This window comes from Parasteatoda tepidariorum, chromosome 4 (assembly GCF_043381705.1).
Source record: "Parasteatoda tepidariorum isolate YZ-2023 chromosome 4, CAS_Ptep_4.0, whole genome shotgun sequence".
In the NCBI taxonomy this organism is placed as follows: Eukaryota; Metazoa; Arthropoda; class Arachnida; order Araneae; family Theridiidae; genus Parasteatoda; species Parasteatoda tepidariorum.
The window spans coordinates 86724575-86743997 of record NC_092207.1 but is presented as its reverse complement, the minus strand read 5'-3'; the positions used below and the strand labels follow the sequence as shown (position 1 = coordinate 86743997).

At 32.6% G+C, this 19423-nt stretch overlaps 1 protein-coding gene across 2 annotated transcripts in view; it reads left to right on the top strand.

The window, feature by feature from the left end:
• LOC107441591 (follistatin-related protein 5) overlaps window positions 1-19423 on the top strand; it is a 427657-nt gene that overhangs the window by 399581 nt on the left and 8653 nt on the right. For both annotated transcript variants that reach the window (XM_021147212.3, XM_021147214.3), the window contains exons 8-12: window positions 1998-2115; window positions 7643-7801; window positions 9108-9239; window positions 10318-10577; window positions 18065-18250. In XM_021147212.3, coding sequence (XP_021002871.1) covers window positions 1998-2115; window positions 7643-7801; window positions 9108-9239; window positions 10318-10577; window positions 18065-18250 — 855 coding nt within the window. The remainder of the gene's footprint in view (window positions 1-1997; window positions 2116-7642; window positions 7802-9107; window positions 9240-10317; window positions 10578-18064; window positions 18251-19423) is intronic.

Sequence of the window (19423 nt, the reverse complement as noted above, 5' to 3'; positions counted from 1 at the left end):
TTGTGAGTTGGTAAAAGAAATTACTTGGGCGGATGTGCTTGATTTGTTTGACAAATTAGGTACTTTGGTGCATTTTAATTATTTCCAATACTTGGTTCAAGAATACCCGAATAGAGAAAATGTTTTTTTACACGCCGTTAAGCAAATATATATTATCACCTTCCGGACAATGCAGTCAAATCAAATAAATCATTTAAATATTCAAAATATTTAACGTAACTAAAATTTCGGTTAGTAAAAATAATTTAATGATTTTAATCAGTTTAAAGTCTTAATTAAATATATTTTTTAACTACTTTGCTGCTTTGCAAAATATTTAACTTACATGCAGATAAGATTTGTTGAGAATAGATGGAATAAAAAAGGTATAATTTAAATAATATAAATGAATTTAATATTTTATCTAACGTTTTCATTCACTGACAAATGCCTTAGTCAATTATTAGCCTTGAATTATTCATCATTTCTTTTTGGTTTTGCCCCTTGCCGAGATTTTAGCTGGTTATAAATGAAATGTATCTCATTTACTTTAGTTTTCGAATAATCATCTAGGCATTATAAAATTAAAGCTCGCTTTGCATATTAAACAGATTTAAATGAATAACATTCTTAGTAATTTGTAATGAAGTAGGAGACGATCGATGGGTAAGGTGGCTCTTTGCATCTTGATTCACAATCTGATCCTATTAATTTTCAATCAGTTTTCTAAAGGCTTGTGCTTTCTGCCTCGCCTTCTAATGACATTTCTATCAGAAGCCTATTGCGCAGTGACCTGACTTTGGTGGTCATTCTTGATTATGGAACACGGCTGGCTCTTCAAGTTGACGTTATGAATGCTATTCGAGAGATTGTGGGGCTCTACAATAGCATGTTTTGGTCGCAGTATTATAATCACAGCATCGCTCGGAATTTCAATTCAATAAGGAATATTTCACTGAATGTCGAGGATTTCAATCATTTATCAGATGCTGTACTAGATGCAATGTCTATTAGTAACAGTGAATTATTAATCTGGAATGTTAGATGTTTGAATCTAGTGTAATCTGTAAAGCAAATATCATTAGATGCATTTATTAGAGTCATTTTGTTGAAAATTCATGCAAGTTTGTTCAAGACGATCAATAAGTTAATTGCTTAAAATAAACTGTGTTTGTTGGCTGCTGTGATATACATATATATATATTTTAAATTTTGGTCTTTATCTGATGCACCTGTTTACTAATGTGTCGATATCCCGATTCATTCATTTGCTAATACGCCCATTTACTAATTCTCTGATTTCACAATATTTTAATTCACTGAGTCGTTTTTTTTTTTTTTTTCATTTCATTTCTTCCATAGTCTTTCGTTTCCTTTCATTTAAAGACCACATTTACGATTTATTCATAATATCTATAGCTATTCACTCATACTTCTCTCAAAGTATCATATATTTACTAATCAATTGTTACATTACCATTGGATTAAAAATTAGGCAAAATATAATTAATTAATATTTAAGCTAGAGAAAAGTGCTACAAAAATGATAAACTAATGAGGAAGGAAGTTGGAAAACATAAGAAACCTATTTCTGGTGAAACTAAGAGCCATTTCTAACAATCGCATTTCAAATTTTCTCTGTTTCCTCAGGCAATCAAACTGATTTTGATGCCTTCATTAGCTTTTGATAGAATTTTTGTTTCCTTCTATAAATATTAATTTATGACTCATCATGTGTAAACTTTTAACAAGGATTCTAAAATTGCATATTAATGGTTAGACATCTAGAATGGAGAACGAAGTTTTAAACTTAAATAAACATTTTTACATGCAAAATAAAACCAAAAGTTTAAGTCGTTCATAGAGCTTCATAAGTCTTAGGAATAATTTTATACTCCAACTATAGGTTCAAGAAATATAAATTATGCATTATGAGTGTATTTGTTGTTTGAAACATAAATATTTTAATTAAAAATTACATATTTGTTTTCGAATTTCATTTTATGCACTTTTTTCAGGTATTTGTCGATGGATCTTTATATTTAACGAATGTCCAATTGATCCATGGTGGAAATTATACATGCCATGCACAGCATAATCGAGATGTTGTACAAACACACGTATTACATGTACACAGTAAGTCTTTATAAAGTTGCATAATTGTTTACTATATATATATATACTATGTCATTAAAGCGAATATTGTCAATAAACCGAAGGAATATTTTTTTTCTCTTGTATTGGTAACGGAAAGCTGAAGCAAATTGAGATATATGTTGGCAAGAAATGAAAGGCTTAATTGAACAGTTCATGTGAAGAACCAAGCTATTTAATATCTTTTGTTTAAATTACACTTAATTTTTGCACAAATGTTAGAAATATTTCGTTAAAAGTGGTCAAATAACAATTTATATAACTGTTATTTAACCGTATTCAAGCAAAACAGTCAATAGCCATAAAAATGATAATATTCATACTATTAAGTGTGAGAAAAAGAAAGTTTATTAATTGTTTTTTTTTATATATATATTCGGTTTGACAATTAAAATTCTATCCACAAACCTAGGCACCATTTAATTTCGTGCAGTTGGGTACATACTGTAGACGAGAGGGCTGATCGGTCAATTTCATGAACGGCTGAACAGGAGTTCGAATTCCAGCGTTGATACCACAATATTTCTTCCGTTCCTTCGATACATGAAAAGTTTCCAGTGTCCTACGGTTCAATCGGTATGTCCAATGTAATCGGTATGAACAATATCCAATCGATGGCCCTGGTCTATTAGAATACTAAACTATCTGTCAAGCGTAAATGGTACAGCACACACAGAGCTCCAATGTTCGTTTTAATTTTATGGCTTAGAAACTATGCCAGTTGTAAATGTTTAGAAAACTGTATTGCTTTGTATTCGTGGTTTTGTAACCGTATCAGTTGTAAATGGTTTCTTTACTGTAAAGGTTAAAAAGGGTTCCAAATCCATAAACTTTATGATTAATCAGATGGACAGACTGTTGACGGTTATTTTAATGTAATTTTAGAATGAAACTTCTGACAGTGCTCAACCTATTATAGAAATTTAAGAAATGCGTTCACATTAAGTGAATGGGAAATTCAACTTTTTCAGCACTTGTCAATCAACATGCACTGCAAAGTAGTAAGATACTAAACACAGAAATTGTCTATTTTGGCCTGATTTTATCAATCCCGTATTTCATTCTTTCTGTTTTCGATTCAAAAAATTCATCTTGAGAGAGATATCAAAACCGTACTGGAGGCATTTTTTTAACTGAAAAGAAAAGTAATATCTATGCAAAAACGGAATTCAGAAATGCCTACAGTTATATGTAATATGAAAATGTAAAACAGTTATTGAGAAAAATTTGCAATATTTCATTTAGTGGTAAATAGGGCGTGAAGTTTTGCTATCACCTGATATTTGATACTTATCGAAGAAAATATAAATTGACTTTGTAAAAAGTATATTATTTTCTTCAAAAACCAAACTCTTTTGAATTGCAGAAAAGATACATCTGTTGCTCCTCGGACTTAGTAGCTCAGAGTTCCAGGAAATATTTTAGTGGAATTGACAATTACTGAATTGTCATTTCTAATACCGTCGTGCTTGAATAATCAAGAATTTTTTTATTTTATTTTATAACCGTTGTGAAATAGCCGTCGAAGTCCTTATCTTACGACAACCAAGGTTCAACTCCGCAGCCTTATAATTTTGAACTCGTTCCATGAGACAAGGGAACTCCTGGATCAAATATTGGAAGAAATTTGCTTTTGATGGGACTAACACGCCCTTGCTTACATGGAGAAGAAAACCACGAAAGCCCCACACGACTAGCTTGAAAGCAAGGAGACTCTAACCCATGATCTGTCTTCCATTTAGGATATTTTACGTCAGCGGTGTGATCAGGGTGGGGAATTCGTATCAACTAGCTATCACTGAGATTTGAACCCGGTTAAACTCATTGGAAGGCTAGTGCTCTATCCCCTGAGCCACCACGGCTCAGAATAAAGTTTTTTTGATTTTATTTTATAACTGTCGTTGAACAGCTGACCCAATTTTTGGGTTTGCGACTACTAATACTCAACTTCGTAGCCTTGTAATTTTGAACCTAATCCAAAAGAGAACGGAACTTCTGGATCAAGTATTGGGTGAAATTTGCCACCATGGAGGACTTTTTGTGGGAAGTAACCCGCATTTGAGTTACATGGAGAGGAAGACCATTTGAACCTCCCACGGTTAGCCTGACGGCAATGAACTCTAACCCATGATCCGCCTACTACTGAGAATTGGCAGGTTATCCCCTGAGCCGCCAAGCCTAATTTGTTCCTCAGAGTTATTTTTATAAAATATTTCTTTACTAGGCACTCTGCTGGCTACTTTACTGCTATTAATAAAAAATTAATAAAACATTTTTAAAAAAAATTATAATGTGACTGACGATATTTGAAAATTACTTAAAAAATTCCGTATCATCGTTTACTTGGAGATGGAATTTTAAAAACAACGTCCATCATCCACTTTTTCAGAAAAGTAAACGCTTCACAAACTCCTTTTTTAATTTGGTTCTCAGATAAAAAAAAAAGTTTATAAATTATCAGCATAAATGTGTAAAAGAAATATTTCCCAGAAATATTTTCAAAACTTTTTTCTTTGAAATTTTGAAAGCATTTCCTCAATTATGACGATTTTTTCCCTCCATTTTCATCAGAATTGGTTGTGTGGTAAATAAGAATATTAGCTTCAAACATATATCCTCGTTGATCGAATTACTATCTCGTATCGGTCATTTTGGCATTTCGTGACATTTAGTGAATGATGGCTAATTACAGTGAGCGAAATAAAAACAACAGACCACCCTGAATAGCTTTTGATCTAAAGATCCGATCTTCACGTTCTAAGACTCAAACTTAATGGTTCGAGGGGGTGACCTCAAATATGCTAATTAATTAGTGCTGACGATATTTTAAGGTTCGAAATCTGACACTTAAACGTACTTCCTCTAAATAAACATACCTTTTTATTGACGAATTTGGATTTCTGACCCCCAAAATATAGGGGGTAGCCACAATCTGGTACCAATAGTTTGGTCACGGGAGTGATCCAAAGCTTCAACACCTTAACGTTAATTTTACTTTTTGTGTAATTTGCCATATCTTGAAAACGTTTTAAACAAATTAAACATTTCTTGCACAGAATTATAAAATTCGTTTATCCAAAGATAGACAATTCCATGCAAAAAATAACTTTTTGTAAATATTTATTACTTTTTATTATTTTATTTAAGAACGGTCGAAAAAATTTTGAATTGCAATATTTGAAGCATTTTAAAGAATGTAATTTTTAGTAGCAAAATGCAAAATTTGAGCCAAATCAATCGAATACTTCCCGAGAAATTTTATTTCAAAAAAGTCAAATACTTAAAATTTGATTTCTGCACTACGATATTCTATTCGAATTCGATTCGATACATACGCTAGACAGGTAGAAATAAGATGAAAAGATTACCTATGAGCACTATGGGCTTCACGGATTAGAGTTTTTGAGAAATTCAAGTATCTTGGTCACGGCCACTTAAAATAATAAATTTTATACTCTCGCTATCATTAAAAAAGACAACTTTAGTCTCACTCTAGAGAACATTACAACTAAAAGTCTGGGTTAGTTGCACTGTTTATTAAGAGGACGCCATACTACGGGAGAAACTTTTCGTCGCGAATTCTCCTTCACCACCATTACTAATTTAAATTTTAAAGGAAAGAAAAAGTGAGTTCAGGCGAGCCTAGAGATAAGTTTCAATTTCAACAAGTTTTAATCGCTAAAAAGAATAATTTCAAAATATCAAAACGCAAACAAATTATTGGAAGAGAACCTTGCATAATCCTGAGTACTCTTCTCTTCTCATAATTTATTTTCATTTTTATATTTCGAAAATTCCGTTTCAACTTCATAGCTTACTCTAGATTTGCCTGAATTCACTTTGTCTAAATAGCCGACCGGCCTGTGTAGAGGGCAGGGAACTGTCCTTGCATCAGAAAGGTTCTGGGTTCGAATCCCGGGCAAGGCATGGATGTTCTTTCCTTCTCTGTACTATCTGTCCTCACAGTGGGAGCGACGTTGGCCCACCTAATATGGTGCCCCTGAAACAGAGGCCAACAAATGCCTGAATTGACGGGTGTTAACACAGGTGGGCATTGGAGAAAAAAAACTTTTTCAAAACACTAAATTTAAATTAGTTATTTAAATTACTTTAAATTCGGGACATGGTTTAGAGGAAAGTGATTTTTGAGAAACCTAGGAGGAAATCATGAAATTTAAAGTGCAAAAAAAGAAATGCTCTCAAAATTTTAAAAATGCAAACAAAATTGTGGCAGGATTATTTAAAACTTGGGGAGAGTGGAGTCAATTGTAACATTTTTTACTTAACTATTTTTAACTAACAAAAGATCCAATATATTATTAGTATTAATTGACAGACGAGTAAAGTAGACTATCCTCTACTAGAAGAAAAAATAAATACCTTATTTTAAATGCTATTATATTAGTTATTAACAATTTTTGACAGTCGTGCACGTGTTACAATTGTCCCCACTTACAGGGTGAATTGTAACAGTTCATAAATTCAACTAAAACATAGTAAACGTAGTTAATTATACATATTATCATAGTTGTGATATATTTTTTTATTAATCAAAATAGTAGTGATATTTTAGGAGTAAAAATAATAATGAGCAGAGACCTAATGGGTTAAAAATTTTAATTTATGCTGTGAAAGGTGACACATAAAATAATACACATGCAACATAATATAAATGATATAGGAAACTATTGGTATTTCTTAAAGAGTTAAGTAATGGTTTGTAAACATAAGATTATTTATTTTTATCTGTTGCAATCGTCCCTTTACTTATTGTTACAATCGTCCCCAAGACGTCATTTCAGCTTCATTTGTTAAAAACAATGCTAGTTGGTAGTTAACAAAACTAATCTTTTTTTTTTTAAATGTTAATTAAGGTGTCCACTTACATATTCGGTTAATAATTTTTATTTGTTTAAACAAAATTACTTTGTTACAATATAATATTCTAATACCAAAAAAAGTACTTACGTGGCGTGAAAATATCTTTTGTGATGTAACTCTTTCAAAAGTACATAAAAATGGTTGCCATCAGGGGTGTACATGTAGATTTATTAAATACACCTTGTGCGCCACCTAGGAACCAAATCTAGAACCCGACACTCGAAATTTTTGCTCTGTTACAATCGTACCCTGTTACAATTGACCCCACTCTCCCCTACGCAGTGGGGAAATTCGTCCTGTCATAATTTGTTTGCATTTTAAAATTTTGAAAACCTTTTGTTACTCAAAATGTGTCTTAACGAAATTTAGTCTTTTACCTCCTTAGCCATAAAAATATTAATCTTTTTATTGCAAGACTTACAAGCTTGATTCACGTTTGGCATCTTTTTTAAGTACATCGTCATTTATTTAATATGAATAGCACGGTCTTGTATGTGTCACACATGATTTATTCATACCTTGCCTTAGATATTTAGTATGATGAATCATTCTTAAATTACATTTATCTACAATACACAAACTGAGGCGATTTTTCTTCACTTGTATATGTATCATCTCTTTTGTGCAGCTATTCCAGAAGTGCATGTCATACCAAAGTTGCAGTCCAGGGCCCCGGGAGAGTTGGCCGAGATGGAGTGTCACGTGATCGGTGTGCCGACACCTGCCGTCTCTTGGCTGAAGAATGATGAAGAACTGAAGTTAATGACAGATAAATATACAATTGTTGGTATGTTGATCTATTTCCTTCCTCTTCAATAATTCATGCCATAAATTTGCAAAATATATATTACTGAGAAGATGTAAAGTCCTTTCAGATTTAGATTATGAAAAATAGATGCACTATTTTGTAAATGATAGAGATGCTTTAAATGAAAACAATTTTTTGGAATTTTTAATGCATTATATAACTATAAAATATATATAATTATTGTATAGTTAATAATGATAGGATTTTACATTTAAATACAAATTTAAATTTAATTTTACCATAAAATTAAATTTACAATGAATTTTACAATTACATTTATTTCACGTAAAATTAAATTTTACATTAAAATCTGTTGAAATCTATAGTTAATACTCGCTTTTTATTATTCTTTTTTAAGTTCTATTCATTTTTTAATCTTATGCGTTTTTGTTTAATTGATATTTACATTTAAAGAAAACGAAGCAATGTTTGAAAACTTGTTTAAATATATTAGGTACTAATTGAAAAAGCACTGGTTTAAATATTTGTTATACTATATTTAATACTTATCATATACCTTAGCATATATGAAAATCTTAAGTCACTGTAATATTGTTATATCTATTAGGTGTTGAATATGCATATTTTACTACAAAACATCATATAGTTATCATCATTGTCAGCAATTAAGTCTGTAACCAAGTGCGATCAAGCTACTTCACAATTAGCAGAAACCTTATACCATAGAATAAAATTTTTATGGCATTCTTATGACAAAATTACTAAGTTGAAAATTAATGCTCTTATACAGCCAGTAGCACTGTGAATTTTATTATATTATGGAAATTTATACAGTACTTTTTTCTCAGTGTATGGGAAAGTAATCATGAGTGTTCATAAATTTAATTGGAAGCCTATTTTTTCCTCATTCTTGTTATTTTTATGATTTATCGTAAATCAAAAAAACTCACCCTTGTATGTCCTGGTACAGTAACAACGGCTATTGCAGAAATTGTTAGTAGGGCGTTTTTTTTTGTTTTTTTTTTTTAATGGTAACAAAAGAATTAAAGTTTTTCGAATGGTTTAAGTACTCAATCATCAGGTTCAATTACAGTTTTAGTGCTGATAGCTTCACAATAAATATTATTATTGAAATCCCAATTATCTTCATGCAGAAATTATTTTAACCAGATGATTGAGATTGTTTTATTATATGTAAAGTGAGATTTTCATTTTATATTTATGAATAATATGCCTGCTCAGTCATTCTAATAAAACATAATTAATGTATTGTATAATTATTGTGCAGAGGTGAGTGATAATAAGTATTTATTCATTTCTTTAGGTAATGGTACTGCACTTCTAGTAGGAAAAATAACTTACAGTGACACAGGAGCATATATGTGTGTTGCAAGTAATCCAGCTGGAATGACCAGAGATATCACATCACTTATTGTGCAAGATCAACCAACTCCAAGTAGGTGCACTTATTAACAATTATTATTTGTTTAATTTAAACCATATCACCATGCATTAAAAGCGGATGTTGCATGGTAATGTTGCTCAACTAAACACCTTGCTAAAGCTGTGCCCAGTGGCGGAATGAATGCAGTACGGCAGCGGGCAACTCATATTTAATTTTGCCTGACAGACAAAATTTCGTTAACACAATTATTTAGTCACGGGCTTGGAAGATAAATCTTAAAAAGTTACCATGATGTTGCAGGTAATTACAAAAAGGCCGGGATAAGCCGCGATGGCTCAGGGGATATAGTGTTCGCCTTCCAATGAGGTTGACCGGATTCGAATCCCAGCGATGGCTGGTCGATATGAATTCCGCCCTCGGCTCGCACCGACCACAGTGCTAACGTAAAACATCCTCAGTAGTAGATTGATCTAGGGTTAGAGTCCCTCTGCCGTCAGGCTAACCGTGGGAGGTTTTTGTAGTTTTCTTCGCCGTGTACAGCAAATGTATGATAGTTCCATCAAAAAATCCTCCACGAATCCTTCTTTATTTCCTTATACAGAGAGGAGTTTTCGAAAATAAATAATAAATTAAACGATCCTCGAAGGCTTAAGTCGTTGAGCGTTCGCCTTCCAATGAGCTGACCCACGTTTGAATCCTTGAGGTAGCTGGTTGGTACGAATTTTGCTCCAGGTTCACATCAACCACAGTTCTTACGTCAAGTATCATGAATTGGATCATGATACTTGAATTGGATCATGATTAATTCATGAATATGGATCATGAATTAGAATCCCCTTGCCGTTGGGCTACCGTGGTTGTTTTCGTGATTTTCATCTCCATTTAACTCAAATTCTGGTTAGTTACATCAAAAAAAATTCCACGAAAATCCCTCTCAAAATTGGACTGAGTGTTTAACTTCGGTTTTAAAACAAAGCTAAAAAGTAAAATAGACCAATTTAGTGCTCGCTGGCCAATATCTTTTCCGGCAAATAATGAATTCTATTATTTTTTTGATATTAAAGTTCAAAGTGAACCACTGTTTTTAATAATGTGGTTTCTTGTTAAAATTTAAATCTTTTTTTTCCAGCCGCTCCGTCAGAGGAGCGCCGCTTCTTTGTGTTCCATGATTGGGGAGTATCTGTCTTCGATCCCGACAACTGTCGGCTCTACCACCAAATTCAGAGTACTGATGTCATACCAGGCACCCAGGAATACGTGTGTGGAGATCGAGGCACCAACTGCTCCTGGGGTCACGCCATCAATGTTGCCGACAGATATGTCTACGTAACGCAACCAACTAAAGACAGAGTCCTTATTATATCTCGTGTTCAAATGGTAGTGGTGGATGTAAGTATTGGTTCATTTTCATAATTTTTTTGTAGAAAACCTGAATCGAGATATTATCTCTTCCTTCATAGCCCTGAAGGGCGCTGAGCCCATGTCCGAGAATTCGTGGGCTCGAACCCCGCCGGCCGAAGACTCTCCGTGTAGTAAAATGGTGACTGATGCACGTTAAATCTGTCGTGTCGCAAAGTCCTCTATGTTCCCATTACAAATCAGAACCTCTGGGAGTACTGGATTGGAGATCGATCGTTCTCTGATTCAGGTCAAAATTACGATCTGTGGATGAATAAATGGATGTATGAATGGGTCCACCCTATGAAACGGGTGTGGCAGAAATCGAATTCTTGGCCATAGATGGCGCCACTGGAAAACAAGAACAATCGCATCCATCTGCCTAAACAGGCATACGAAACCAACCAACCACCAGCAATTTTACCTTGGCCCCAGTTGGTTTCAAACTTTGCTCACTATGCCCTATAAGAGCATCCAATATTGTGATATCTAGATTTTTTTAATATTGGTCCTAGAATGGCCTATATAGAATCTATATTAGCCAATATAGAACCAACATTAACTAAATAATGGATATAAAATAACGGGTGAATCTGACAATTCTATATAGTACCGATATTGGTTATAAAGTGGCTGTAAAATATAGGGGGAATTGGAAAATTCTATGTAGTACCGATATTGGTTATAAAGTGGCTGTAAAATATAGGGGGAATCTGACAATTCTGTATAGTACCGATATTGGTTATAAAGTAGCTGTAAAATATAGGATGAATCTGACAATTCTATATAGTACCGATATTGGTTATAAAGCGGCTGTAAAATATCGGGTGAATCTGACAATTCCATATAGTACCGATATTGGTTATAAAGTAGCTGTAAAATATAAGGGGAATCGGAAAATTCTATATAGTACCGATATTGGTTATAAAGTGGCTGTAAAATATCTGGGGAATCGGAAAATTCTATATAGGGCCAATATCGGAAAAATATTGGCCCTTCGTGCCTTTATTGAGCCAATATTCATGAATATTAGACCAATAATGGCTCAAGTTATTTTCCTGCTGGGGAAGTTATGTTTAATTTGGTTTATGTCCACAGTTGATTTCTTTCGACTTGCTGAAAAAAAACAAAATTATGAAAGAACGCATAATTTTTCTTTATAAAGTAAAATCATTTTACGCATGTTATATCTAATTAAATAGAAGATTCAATTCATTTTCAAAACAAGCATGTTTAAATACGGCGTCCAATCGATAATAGGATTCGTATAGTTCTTAAGTGCTTAGTTTTCATTTTTGGTTCTTAAATTTTGGTGACAGAATTTCCAGTTTCTAAAGTGTTTAAATCTTAATTCTCATATTTCTTTTTTATAGACTTTTGAGTTTTAAAAAGTTTTATTAATTTGGTTTTATTAGTCAATTAAGTTTCAGTCTTTTAAGTTCTTAATTTATCCATTTTTGCTTCTCGTTGCCTAATTATATTTTTTCATTTAAAATTATCGATAACTCTAAAAGTTAAAAGTTCTTAAAGAAAATTTCGAAAAGTTCTTTTCTTTCTTTGTTCGAGTACAAATTCTGGATACCCACAAAAACAATTTTACAAGTTTCGTATATTTTAAAGCAAAACTTTCATTTTTTAAACAATAATGTCCTATAATATTTCGAGAAAAAAATGTTACTAATTAAATGTCAAATTAGTTTATGAACATAATGTTCAGTTACTAGAGCTACATGCAAACAAATCTAAGAATATACTTTCTTAGTTCATCAAAAGAACAATAAATAAATAAATAACAACACGCAAATTACAAACCACTTAATAAACTCAAAAGATACAGTAAAGATCTCAAGAAAATGAAGAGTTTTAATTTCATGCATTTTGATACTTAATACCTTATCAAAATAAAGAAATTTTTGTTTGTTCGTGTTATATTTTATAAAATAAAAATTTTATCACTGGTTACATAAAGTGGAGTTTCCTAGACTGCATTCAATTCTAGTAAAACTTCCAGTTTCTTGTACTCACACGCAATTTCTTATTGACTCAACATGACTCAAGAATTGCGTGCAGTCCACAGTCTTTGCGTGGCCATAACTTTTATGTTCCATCTTGTAGATGCAGGCATATCTTTCGTTTAGTGGTTTTCATTCCATTTTCGCAATTCTTCTATATTTGAATTAATTTTATTATTTATTGTGAAAATGCTCTTTTTCCTGTTTACATTATTGGTAACTCAAAAAAATACTCCATGATGCCAAGCAAACACGGCGACAATTCTTTATTTGATCTTACTTATAGTTCTGTATTGTTCTGTTTATTTTGTGATTTTTACTAAACTATTTTCACTAACTTTCCAATGCATTCACGCGAAACAAATTTATTTTGAATTAAGAGTTTGGATTGAGTTTTTAAAACTGCATATATGTTATTTAAAATTAAATTTTATTGTTGAACATATATTTAGTTAATTAAAAAGGAAAGTGCGAAATGTTTCGAAATAAAATTTTTCCTTCTTGACTTCTTCCGAAATTGATAGTTTCTTCGTTTATTTTTTAAAGCATATCGTTGGATCTTTATATTATATGCATAGAATAAAATTACTAAAACATTACTCAATGTAAAATTAACCGAAATTCAATTAGTCAGATTTCTTTATCTTTTTATTTAAACAGTTTTGACTTGGAACTCAAAACTTCACAGTGAAAAGACAATGGTTCCTTTTTAATTCCTTTTTTTCTTCAGTTTTTGAATAAATTTGCCTTTAAAAATCTCTGATAGGATTGGTCTTCTTTTCGAAAATTGGAAAAATTTTTTTAATGTTTAGCTGTAATTCTGGAACAAATTTTTGTGTGCAAGCCACATGTTTCATTGAGAACAATTATTTAAAATCGTATGTTCATACGATCTTAAATAATGTTTCTGAATGAAACATGTGATATTCTGTTTTCTCTTTATCTCCTGGGATGGAGTGATACTGGGATAGTCCCAAAAGTCGACTGAGTCTATTTAAAAAACATGTATGGATTGGATCAGTACAATACTTTAAAAAGTTTAACAATAAACTCCTTTTGTACCGAATGTATTGTTTTCAGCGAAATTTCCAATCATGGAAAGAGTCATTGTAGGGCGTTTTCAGAGTGTATTTGAGAGCCTTGATGATATCCTCTTTGACTTGTCAATTGTCCCAAAAAGATATTTACCATGCATGTTTTCAAGGATGGAAATGAAAAAAAAAAGTGTTGGAAAGGCACGTCAGTTGTGTAAAGCGACTGGGTCATCAACTATTGTCATTTTTGAATTGACCAGGAAGCGGGACACCAAAAAAGTAAATTGTTAAAGTGAAAATTCATGAAGTTTTCAACCATCCGCCAAGTCAAATCGCGACTATTAGGAATATTTAATGTCTGGAACATTTTTAAAGAACACTCAAATGCCAGTCTGTGTTCAAGAGTACTGTCATAGTTTTGACAATAGAGATAGTTGTTGGCCTTCCAACAGGTGCTGTATCGTTGATGTCCTTATGATCTTAAAAGAATAATGTGCAAGTAGATAGACTTGGTATTCCGATAAACAATTATCTCTAAATATAGTCTTAATCACGGTAAAGTTTCCATTGTAGAATAGTCGCTATTAAAACAAAATTTGGTGGCAATCCATCGAGTGCTGCATGGCATCGTCTTTTCTCACTTGGAGGGAGGCTATTTCGAGTCCATACGTGAATAAGTTGACTGCTCTCATCACCAGTTTTAACTAGAAAGTGTGTACGCAGCTAAGTACATTTGCTTCACAGTAAAGTCGGTGACTTTACTTTTCGGATACACCATGTAAAGTTTTTAGTGCATCGTAGGAGATATTTTAACGAGTGAGATGATCCAATTCAATGATCTAGGTTCAAATTCCAGCAATACCCATTCAACTTCTCTTATATCCTTTTCCGTTAAGAGCATTTGCAACAATCAAAATGGTGATGCCAAAGATCTCCACTATACTGATCATAAATCAAAGGCCTTTTACCCTCGAACTAACACTAATAGGTTCCTGTTCTTCTGTGTAACTTGAATAATGCCACTTGGTTTTACTCTCACAAATCTTCCACAAAATCGAAATCATTTCATTGCTTGACCGTCGAGTGCCTTGAATTATAAAATTAAATCCAACTCACACGGTTGCGATGTTGAAATTTTAACACCGCTTACTCGCTGCTATAAAAAGCTATATAGTAACAAAATAATTGTATCATTTTGTATATCATATGATTTTGCACAATGTCATTTTATTTTTGACGAGTTGTTAAAAGATATTTTGTCTGTGACTCTTTTCTACAATACCCTTGAATGAAAGTCCCAAGGAATTTCTGAATATATGTAATGCTCAAAACCACTAACCACTCCGAAAATTTTTTAAACCTAATATTGAAATTTCGGGACTATATTTCCCACAATCTGGAAAATATAGTCCCAATCTTCACTACTCAATCTTAATAGTTCGGGGGTGGGATAGACCTCATTGCTGATTAATTAGCGCAGACGATATTTTAAGTTACGAAATCAGACACAAAAATGTACTTTCTTTGAATACATATACCTTTTTTGATGGATTATGATTTCTGATCTGAGGTAGCCACAATCTGGGAAATATAGTCCCAATAACTCAGGAGAGCTATGCAAAGTATGTATCCCTTAATGTTAATTTTATTTTTTGCGTAATTTGTCAATATGTCGCATCAGTTTTTTGAGCTGTGAGGAATGCAATTTTCTACATCATTTTAAAGGATGTACTTTTACAAGCAAAATACAAAATTCTGTGCTAAATCGGTTGAATAGTTTCAGAGAAATCGACTTCGAGATTGTCCAAACTTTGGACCGCACTCTTAACCAAACTATTGTGACCTTATTTCTCAGATTGCGGCTACCTCTACGTTTTGGAGATCAAACATGTGAATAAGACATCCTTCTGATTCCATGAGTTATCAGATAAAGAAATGTCACCAAACATTTTATAAAAAGTGTTCCTTAAAGGCCACCTTTAATATATCTTTTTAAAGTTTTTGCCAAAAATGTGCTCATTAGAGGTCGCTAAATATTCAATCGATATACTTTATAAAGAAATGACACCAAAAATTTTATGATAAGTGTTCCTTAAAGGCAACCTTTAATATATCTTTTTAAAGGTTTTGCCAAAAGTGTGCTCATTAGTGGTCGCTAAATATTCAATCGAGGGGAGAAAAAAAAAAAAACGCTGACGCGCAGGAAGGCTGGACTGAAATCCACAAAACCCGCTTGATTGTCAGGGAAAATAGAAACAAATTTAAAAAGCGATTATTTGTTACATCATCAAGCCATCAAACAGGTTTCAAAGGTTTTCTTCTCATCTTTTCAGTAGAGATCGAAGTATTTCATTGGCGTTTTGATTTCATCCTCGCTTAATTATTTATATGCTGTTCCAAATCTGCATACTTTTTGGCAATTATTCTAATAACACATATTAAGTTCGTTCATTACAAAACACCCTATATAAAAGTTACAAAAATATATTAAAGTAACGCATGTAAACTACCCGTTGAAGCAAAACGCAATATCTATATCACCATTTTTTCATACATCAATAAATTTAATTTTTATAATTCGATAATGTACCGCATGAAAAAAATACATTATTTACTTTTTCATGTTTCAATTAGTTAACCTGATAAACGTATAGAGTCTTTCTGGAAATAAAAATTTAACATGAAATATCTAGAAAGAAAAAACACTTGTTCACCAAAGACATAAAAAAAAAAATCTTCTGTTAATCGAAAAAGAAACCCTTAATTTATAAAATTCTCGCAGCAAACATTCATTAAATCTTCCAAAGTCTTATTTTTAAGTTTGTTTTTTTATCACCAACTGCGATTTTGTAATTGGAAAATTTGATATTTTTACTACTTTTAAATTAATGTACAAGACTTGCGAGACTAAAATAATTTGGAAATTCAATTTTCGAAATTATTATTTAATAAATAATTGCAATAGAAGGAAAATTTTATAACATTTTGATATGAAAAAATAATTGGTTTTTGAAAGAAAAAAATTAATGGATTTTTTTGGATTATTTGGATTTAGATATGTTATTCTTTTTTAAGAAATTTCTATTAAGAAACGCCGCACATATCATAAGTCAATTTAAATATATTCTCTTTGAGAAAAAATAAGGTTTAAAAGTTTTAATGCTATTCATTGATTAAAATAGCATTTAAAGGTTTAAAACCATTTAAATGCTATTTTAATCAGTGTATAACTAAAAAATTAAAACAATATGTTGAATGCATTATAGAGGGAATAAACGAAATTACATAATTTCCTCTAATCTTCAAAATAAAGAATATATTATGAATGCTTAAATGAAGTATTGAAAAATCACGCATTTTTTAATTGCAACTAAATAAACATTTAAAATTTATTTCTAGAGTTTTGAAGAAAAAAAAACTGTTTTAACTTTAATTGATTTAGATGTTTTGCAAGGTTTTTTTTTGAGCTTTCATATTGCATTTATAAGAATTACTAATTTCATTCATAATAACAGATTTTTACTGTTTCTTTTTGTCCGAAATCATACTTAAAAACTTTTCGTTCTTAGAAGAACATCACCGTGAAAGTTTCAGAATTTTTTTTTATTTCTCTTTATTTCCTAATAATGCACGTGAGAGCATTTTCCTATCCATCGCAGGATGCAGGATAGCTTAACTGGTGATTTAGCAGGATAGCTTAAATCACCACCTAAAAAATATCTTTTTAGAATCGAAAATGATAAAAAAAAAAAGTGGGCACTGTAGTGGTCTCAAATGAAATACTTTAGCGAGGAAAAAATACACCATCTAAATCAAATGAACTGCTACTGAGATGAAAGGATGTATTAAAAACACCAAAAACTGTTTGATTGCCAAATGGGACTAGGAGGTGGTTCCAATAATTATTATTCAGCTCAAACAGAATTTGATGTTTTCGATCCCACCTCTCTCAGTAGTGAATCCCTATGTTTCAACTTTTTTTTTACTTTATTATTTTGCGACTCCTAATGTCTATATTTACAAGAATTCTGAAAATACATATGAAATGTGGTGATTATAGTTTGTCTACAGTAAGAACTCCTCCCGCCACAAGGCCGTCTGCTGCTATGGAAAAAAGAAAAGCGCATTTCATAGCTTCTCTTCACTTTAGGACTAACACGACAGACCGAAAAAAAAATACCCTTTTTCTCGCCGACCAGAGCCAAAACCTATCCTAAGCACTGACCCCACACCCCTACTTGAAATGGTTATATCTCGTTACCATAGTCACTGCCACTGGTCCAGACAAATGGCTAGGGGAGTTCGTACTTTAGAAAACTATAAGTAATACTATGTACCTAAAAGCATGTTTTTTAAAATAAATTTCATGCATTTTTTACAGTGAATTACTAGAATTTACTCATTTACATTATAATGTCCATATTTTTTTTAGGTCGTCGTAACTGACAAAGTGCCTGTGGATATTCACTATGTTCCCCATCTCGACCAAGTATGGATATTGTGTTGGAGAGGCAGAGAAGACAGGGGTACAAAGACTATACAAATCATCAGAGATGCCAGTCAAAAGAAAAAACATCACACTGTACACCCAGAGCCTGTGGACGGCCATTTTGACCTGGTAATTTCTTTTTTTTATCATATATCGTCACAGTTTATATTTACATTAAATGTTGTTGTAGTTCATTTTCGTCGAACTGGAGCTGCACAATGGGCTATTGGCGACGGTCTGAGAAACATCCCTGAGGATGATCCGAAGACATGCGTCACCACTTCCCCGCATGCGGGGAAGTGGTGATGATGGTGAGGCGGGGAAGTTGTGACGCTGGAATCATGGCGGCAGAAGAAGGGATGAAAGGGAGTTCTTTTCCTCATCCTGCACTAATTTTGTGGTGTTTTGGAGAGGAACGACAGTTTTTTTTCGATGATGGAAACATTTAATAACAAAATGAATTATTTATGATAAGATATGAATAGTTTATGAAAAAAGTATTAAATTTCATAAACATGAGCCCTCAGCCCCGTTCACTCAAGCATAAGCCCCGTCCGGGCTATGCAGTTCAGAAAATAAGAGCCGTGTGCCCTGTTATCACTACCATAAGCCCCGTCTGAGCTAATGCAGTTGATTGTTCAGCAACAAAACGAAGAGTGAGTCTCTGGGTTTACAAAAAAGGAGAGGCGGTGGTGCGCCTAAGAATTTAAGTTCTAAAGAATATTCTTTTTATCGAACTGAAACTATAGAATGTCCATTTCTGCATTTTTATTTGTGCTTTGTTCCCGTTTTTTTTTTATTTATTATTATTATCTGCAGCACAAAGTATACCCTATCCTTATGTGTTGACATTGATTGTTCATCGTGGGTTGCTGGGTTATTCTCTATCATTACGTGCTCGGCGTCCCTAGAAGTTTGTTCAGGGCCGGGATAGCCTGGTTGGTAGGACGTTGGACTCATGTTTGTGAGAACGAAAGTTCGAAATCCGCCGGCCGAAGAATAGTGACTGCTACACGTTAAATCTGTCAGCGTCATTTCCCCCATAGTTCCCATAACAAATTCTACCTCTGGGGGTACTAAATTGGAGATTAATCGTTCTCTGGTTCAAGTCAAAATTACATAAGTGGATAAATGGAAGGATGTTTGAATGGGTCCATCCTGTTAAACGGGATAGGACGTATGTGTGAGGGGCTGAAATCGTATTCTTGACCATAGATGGTGCCACCAAAAAACAAGAGATGCACTATCTGCCTTAAATTTGCTTGGTTTCCCAAACAGGCTTACTGCCATGGCAAGTAAGCA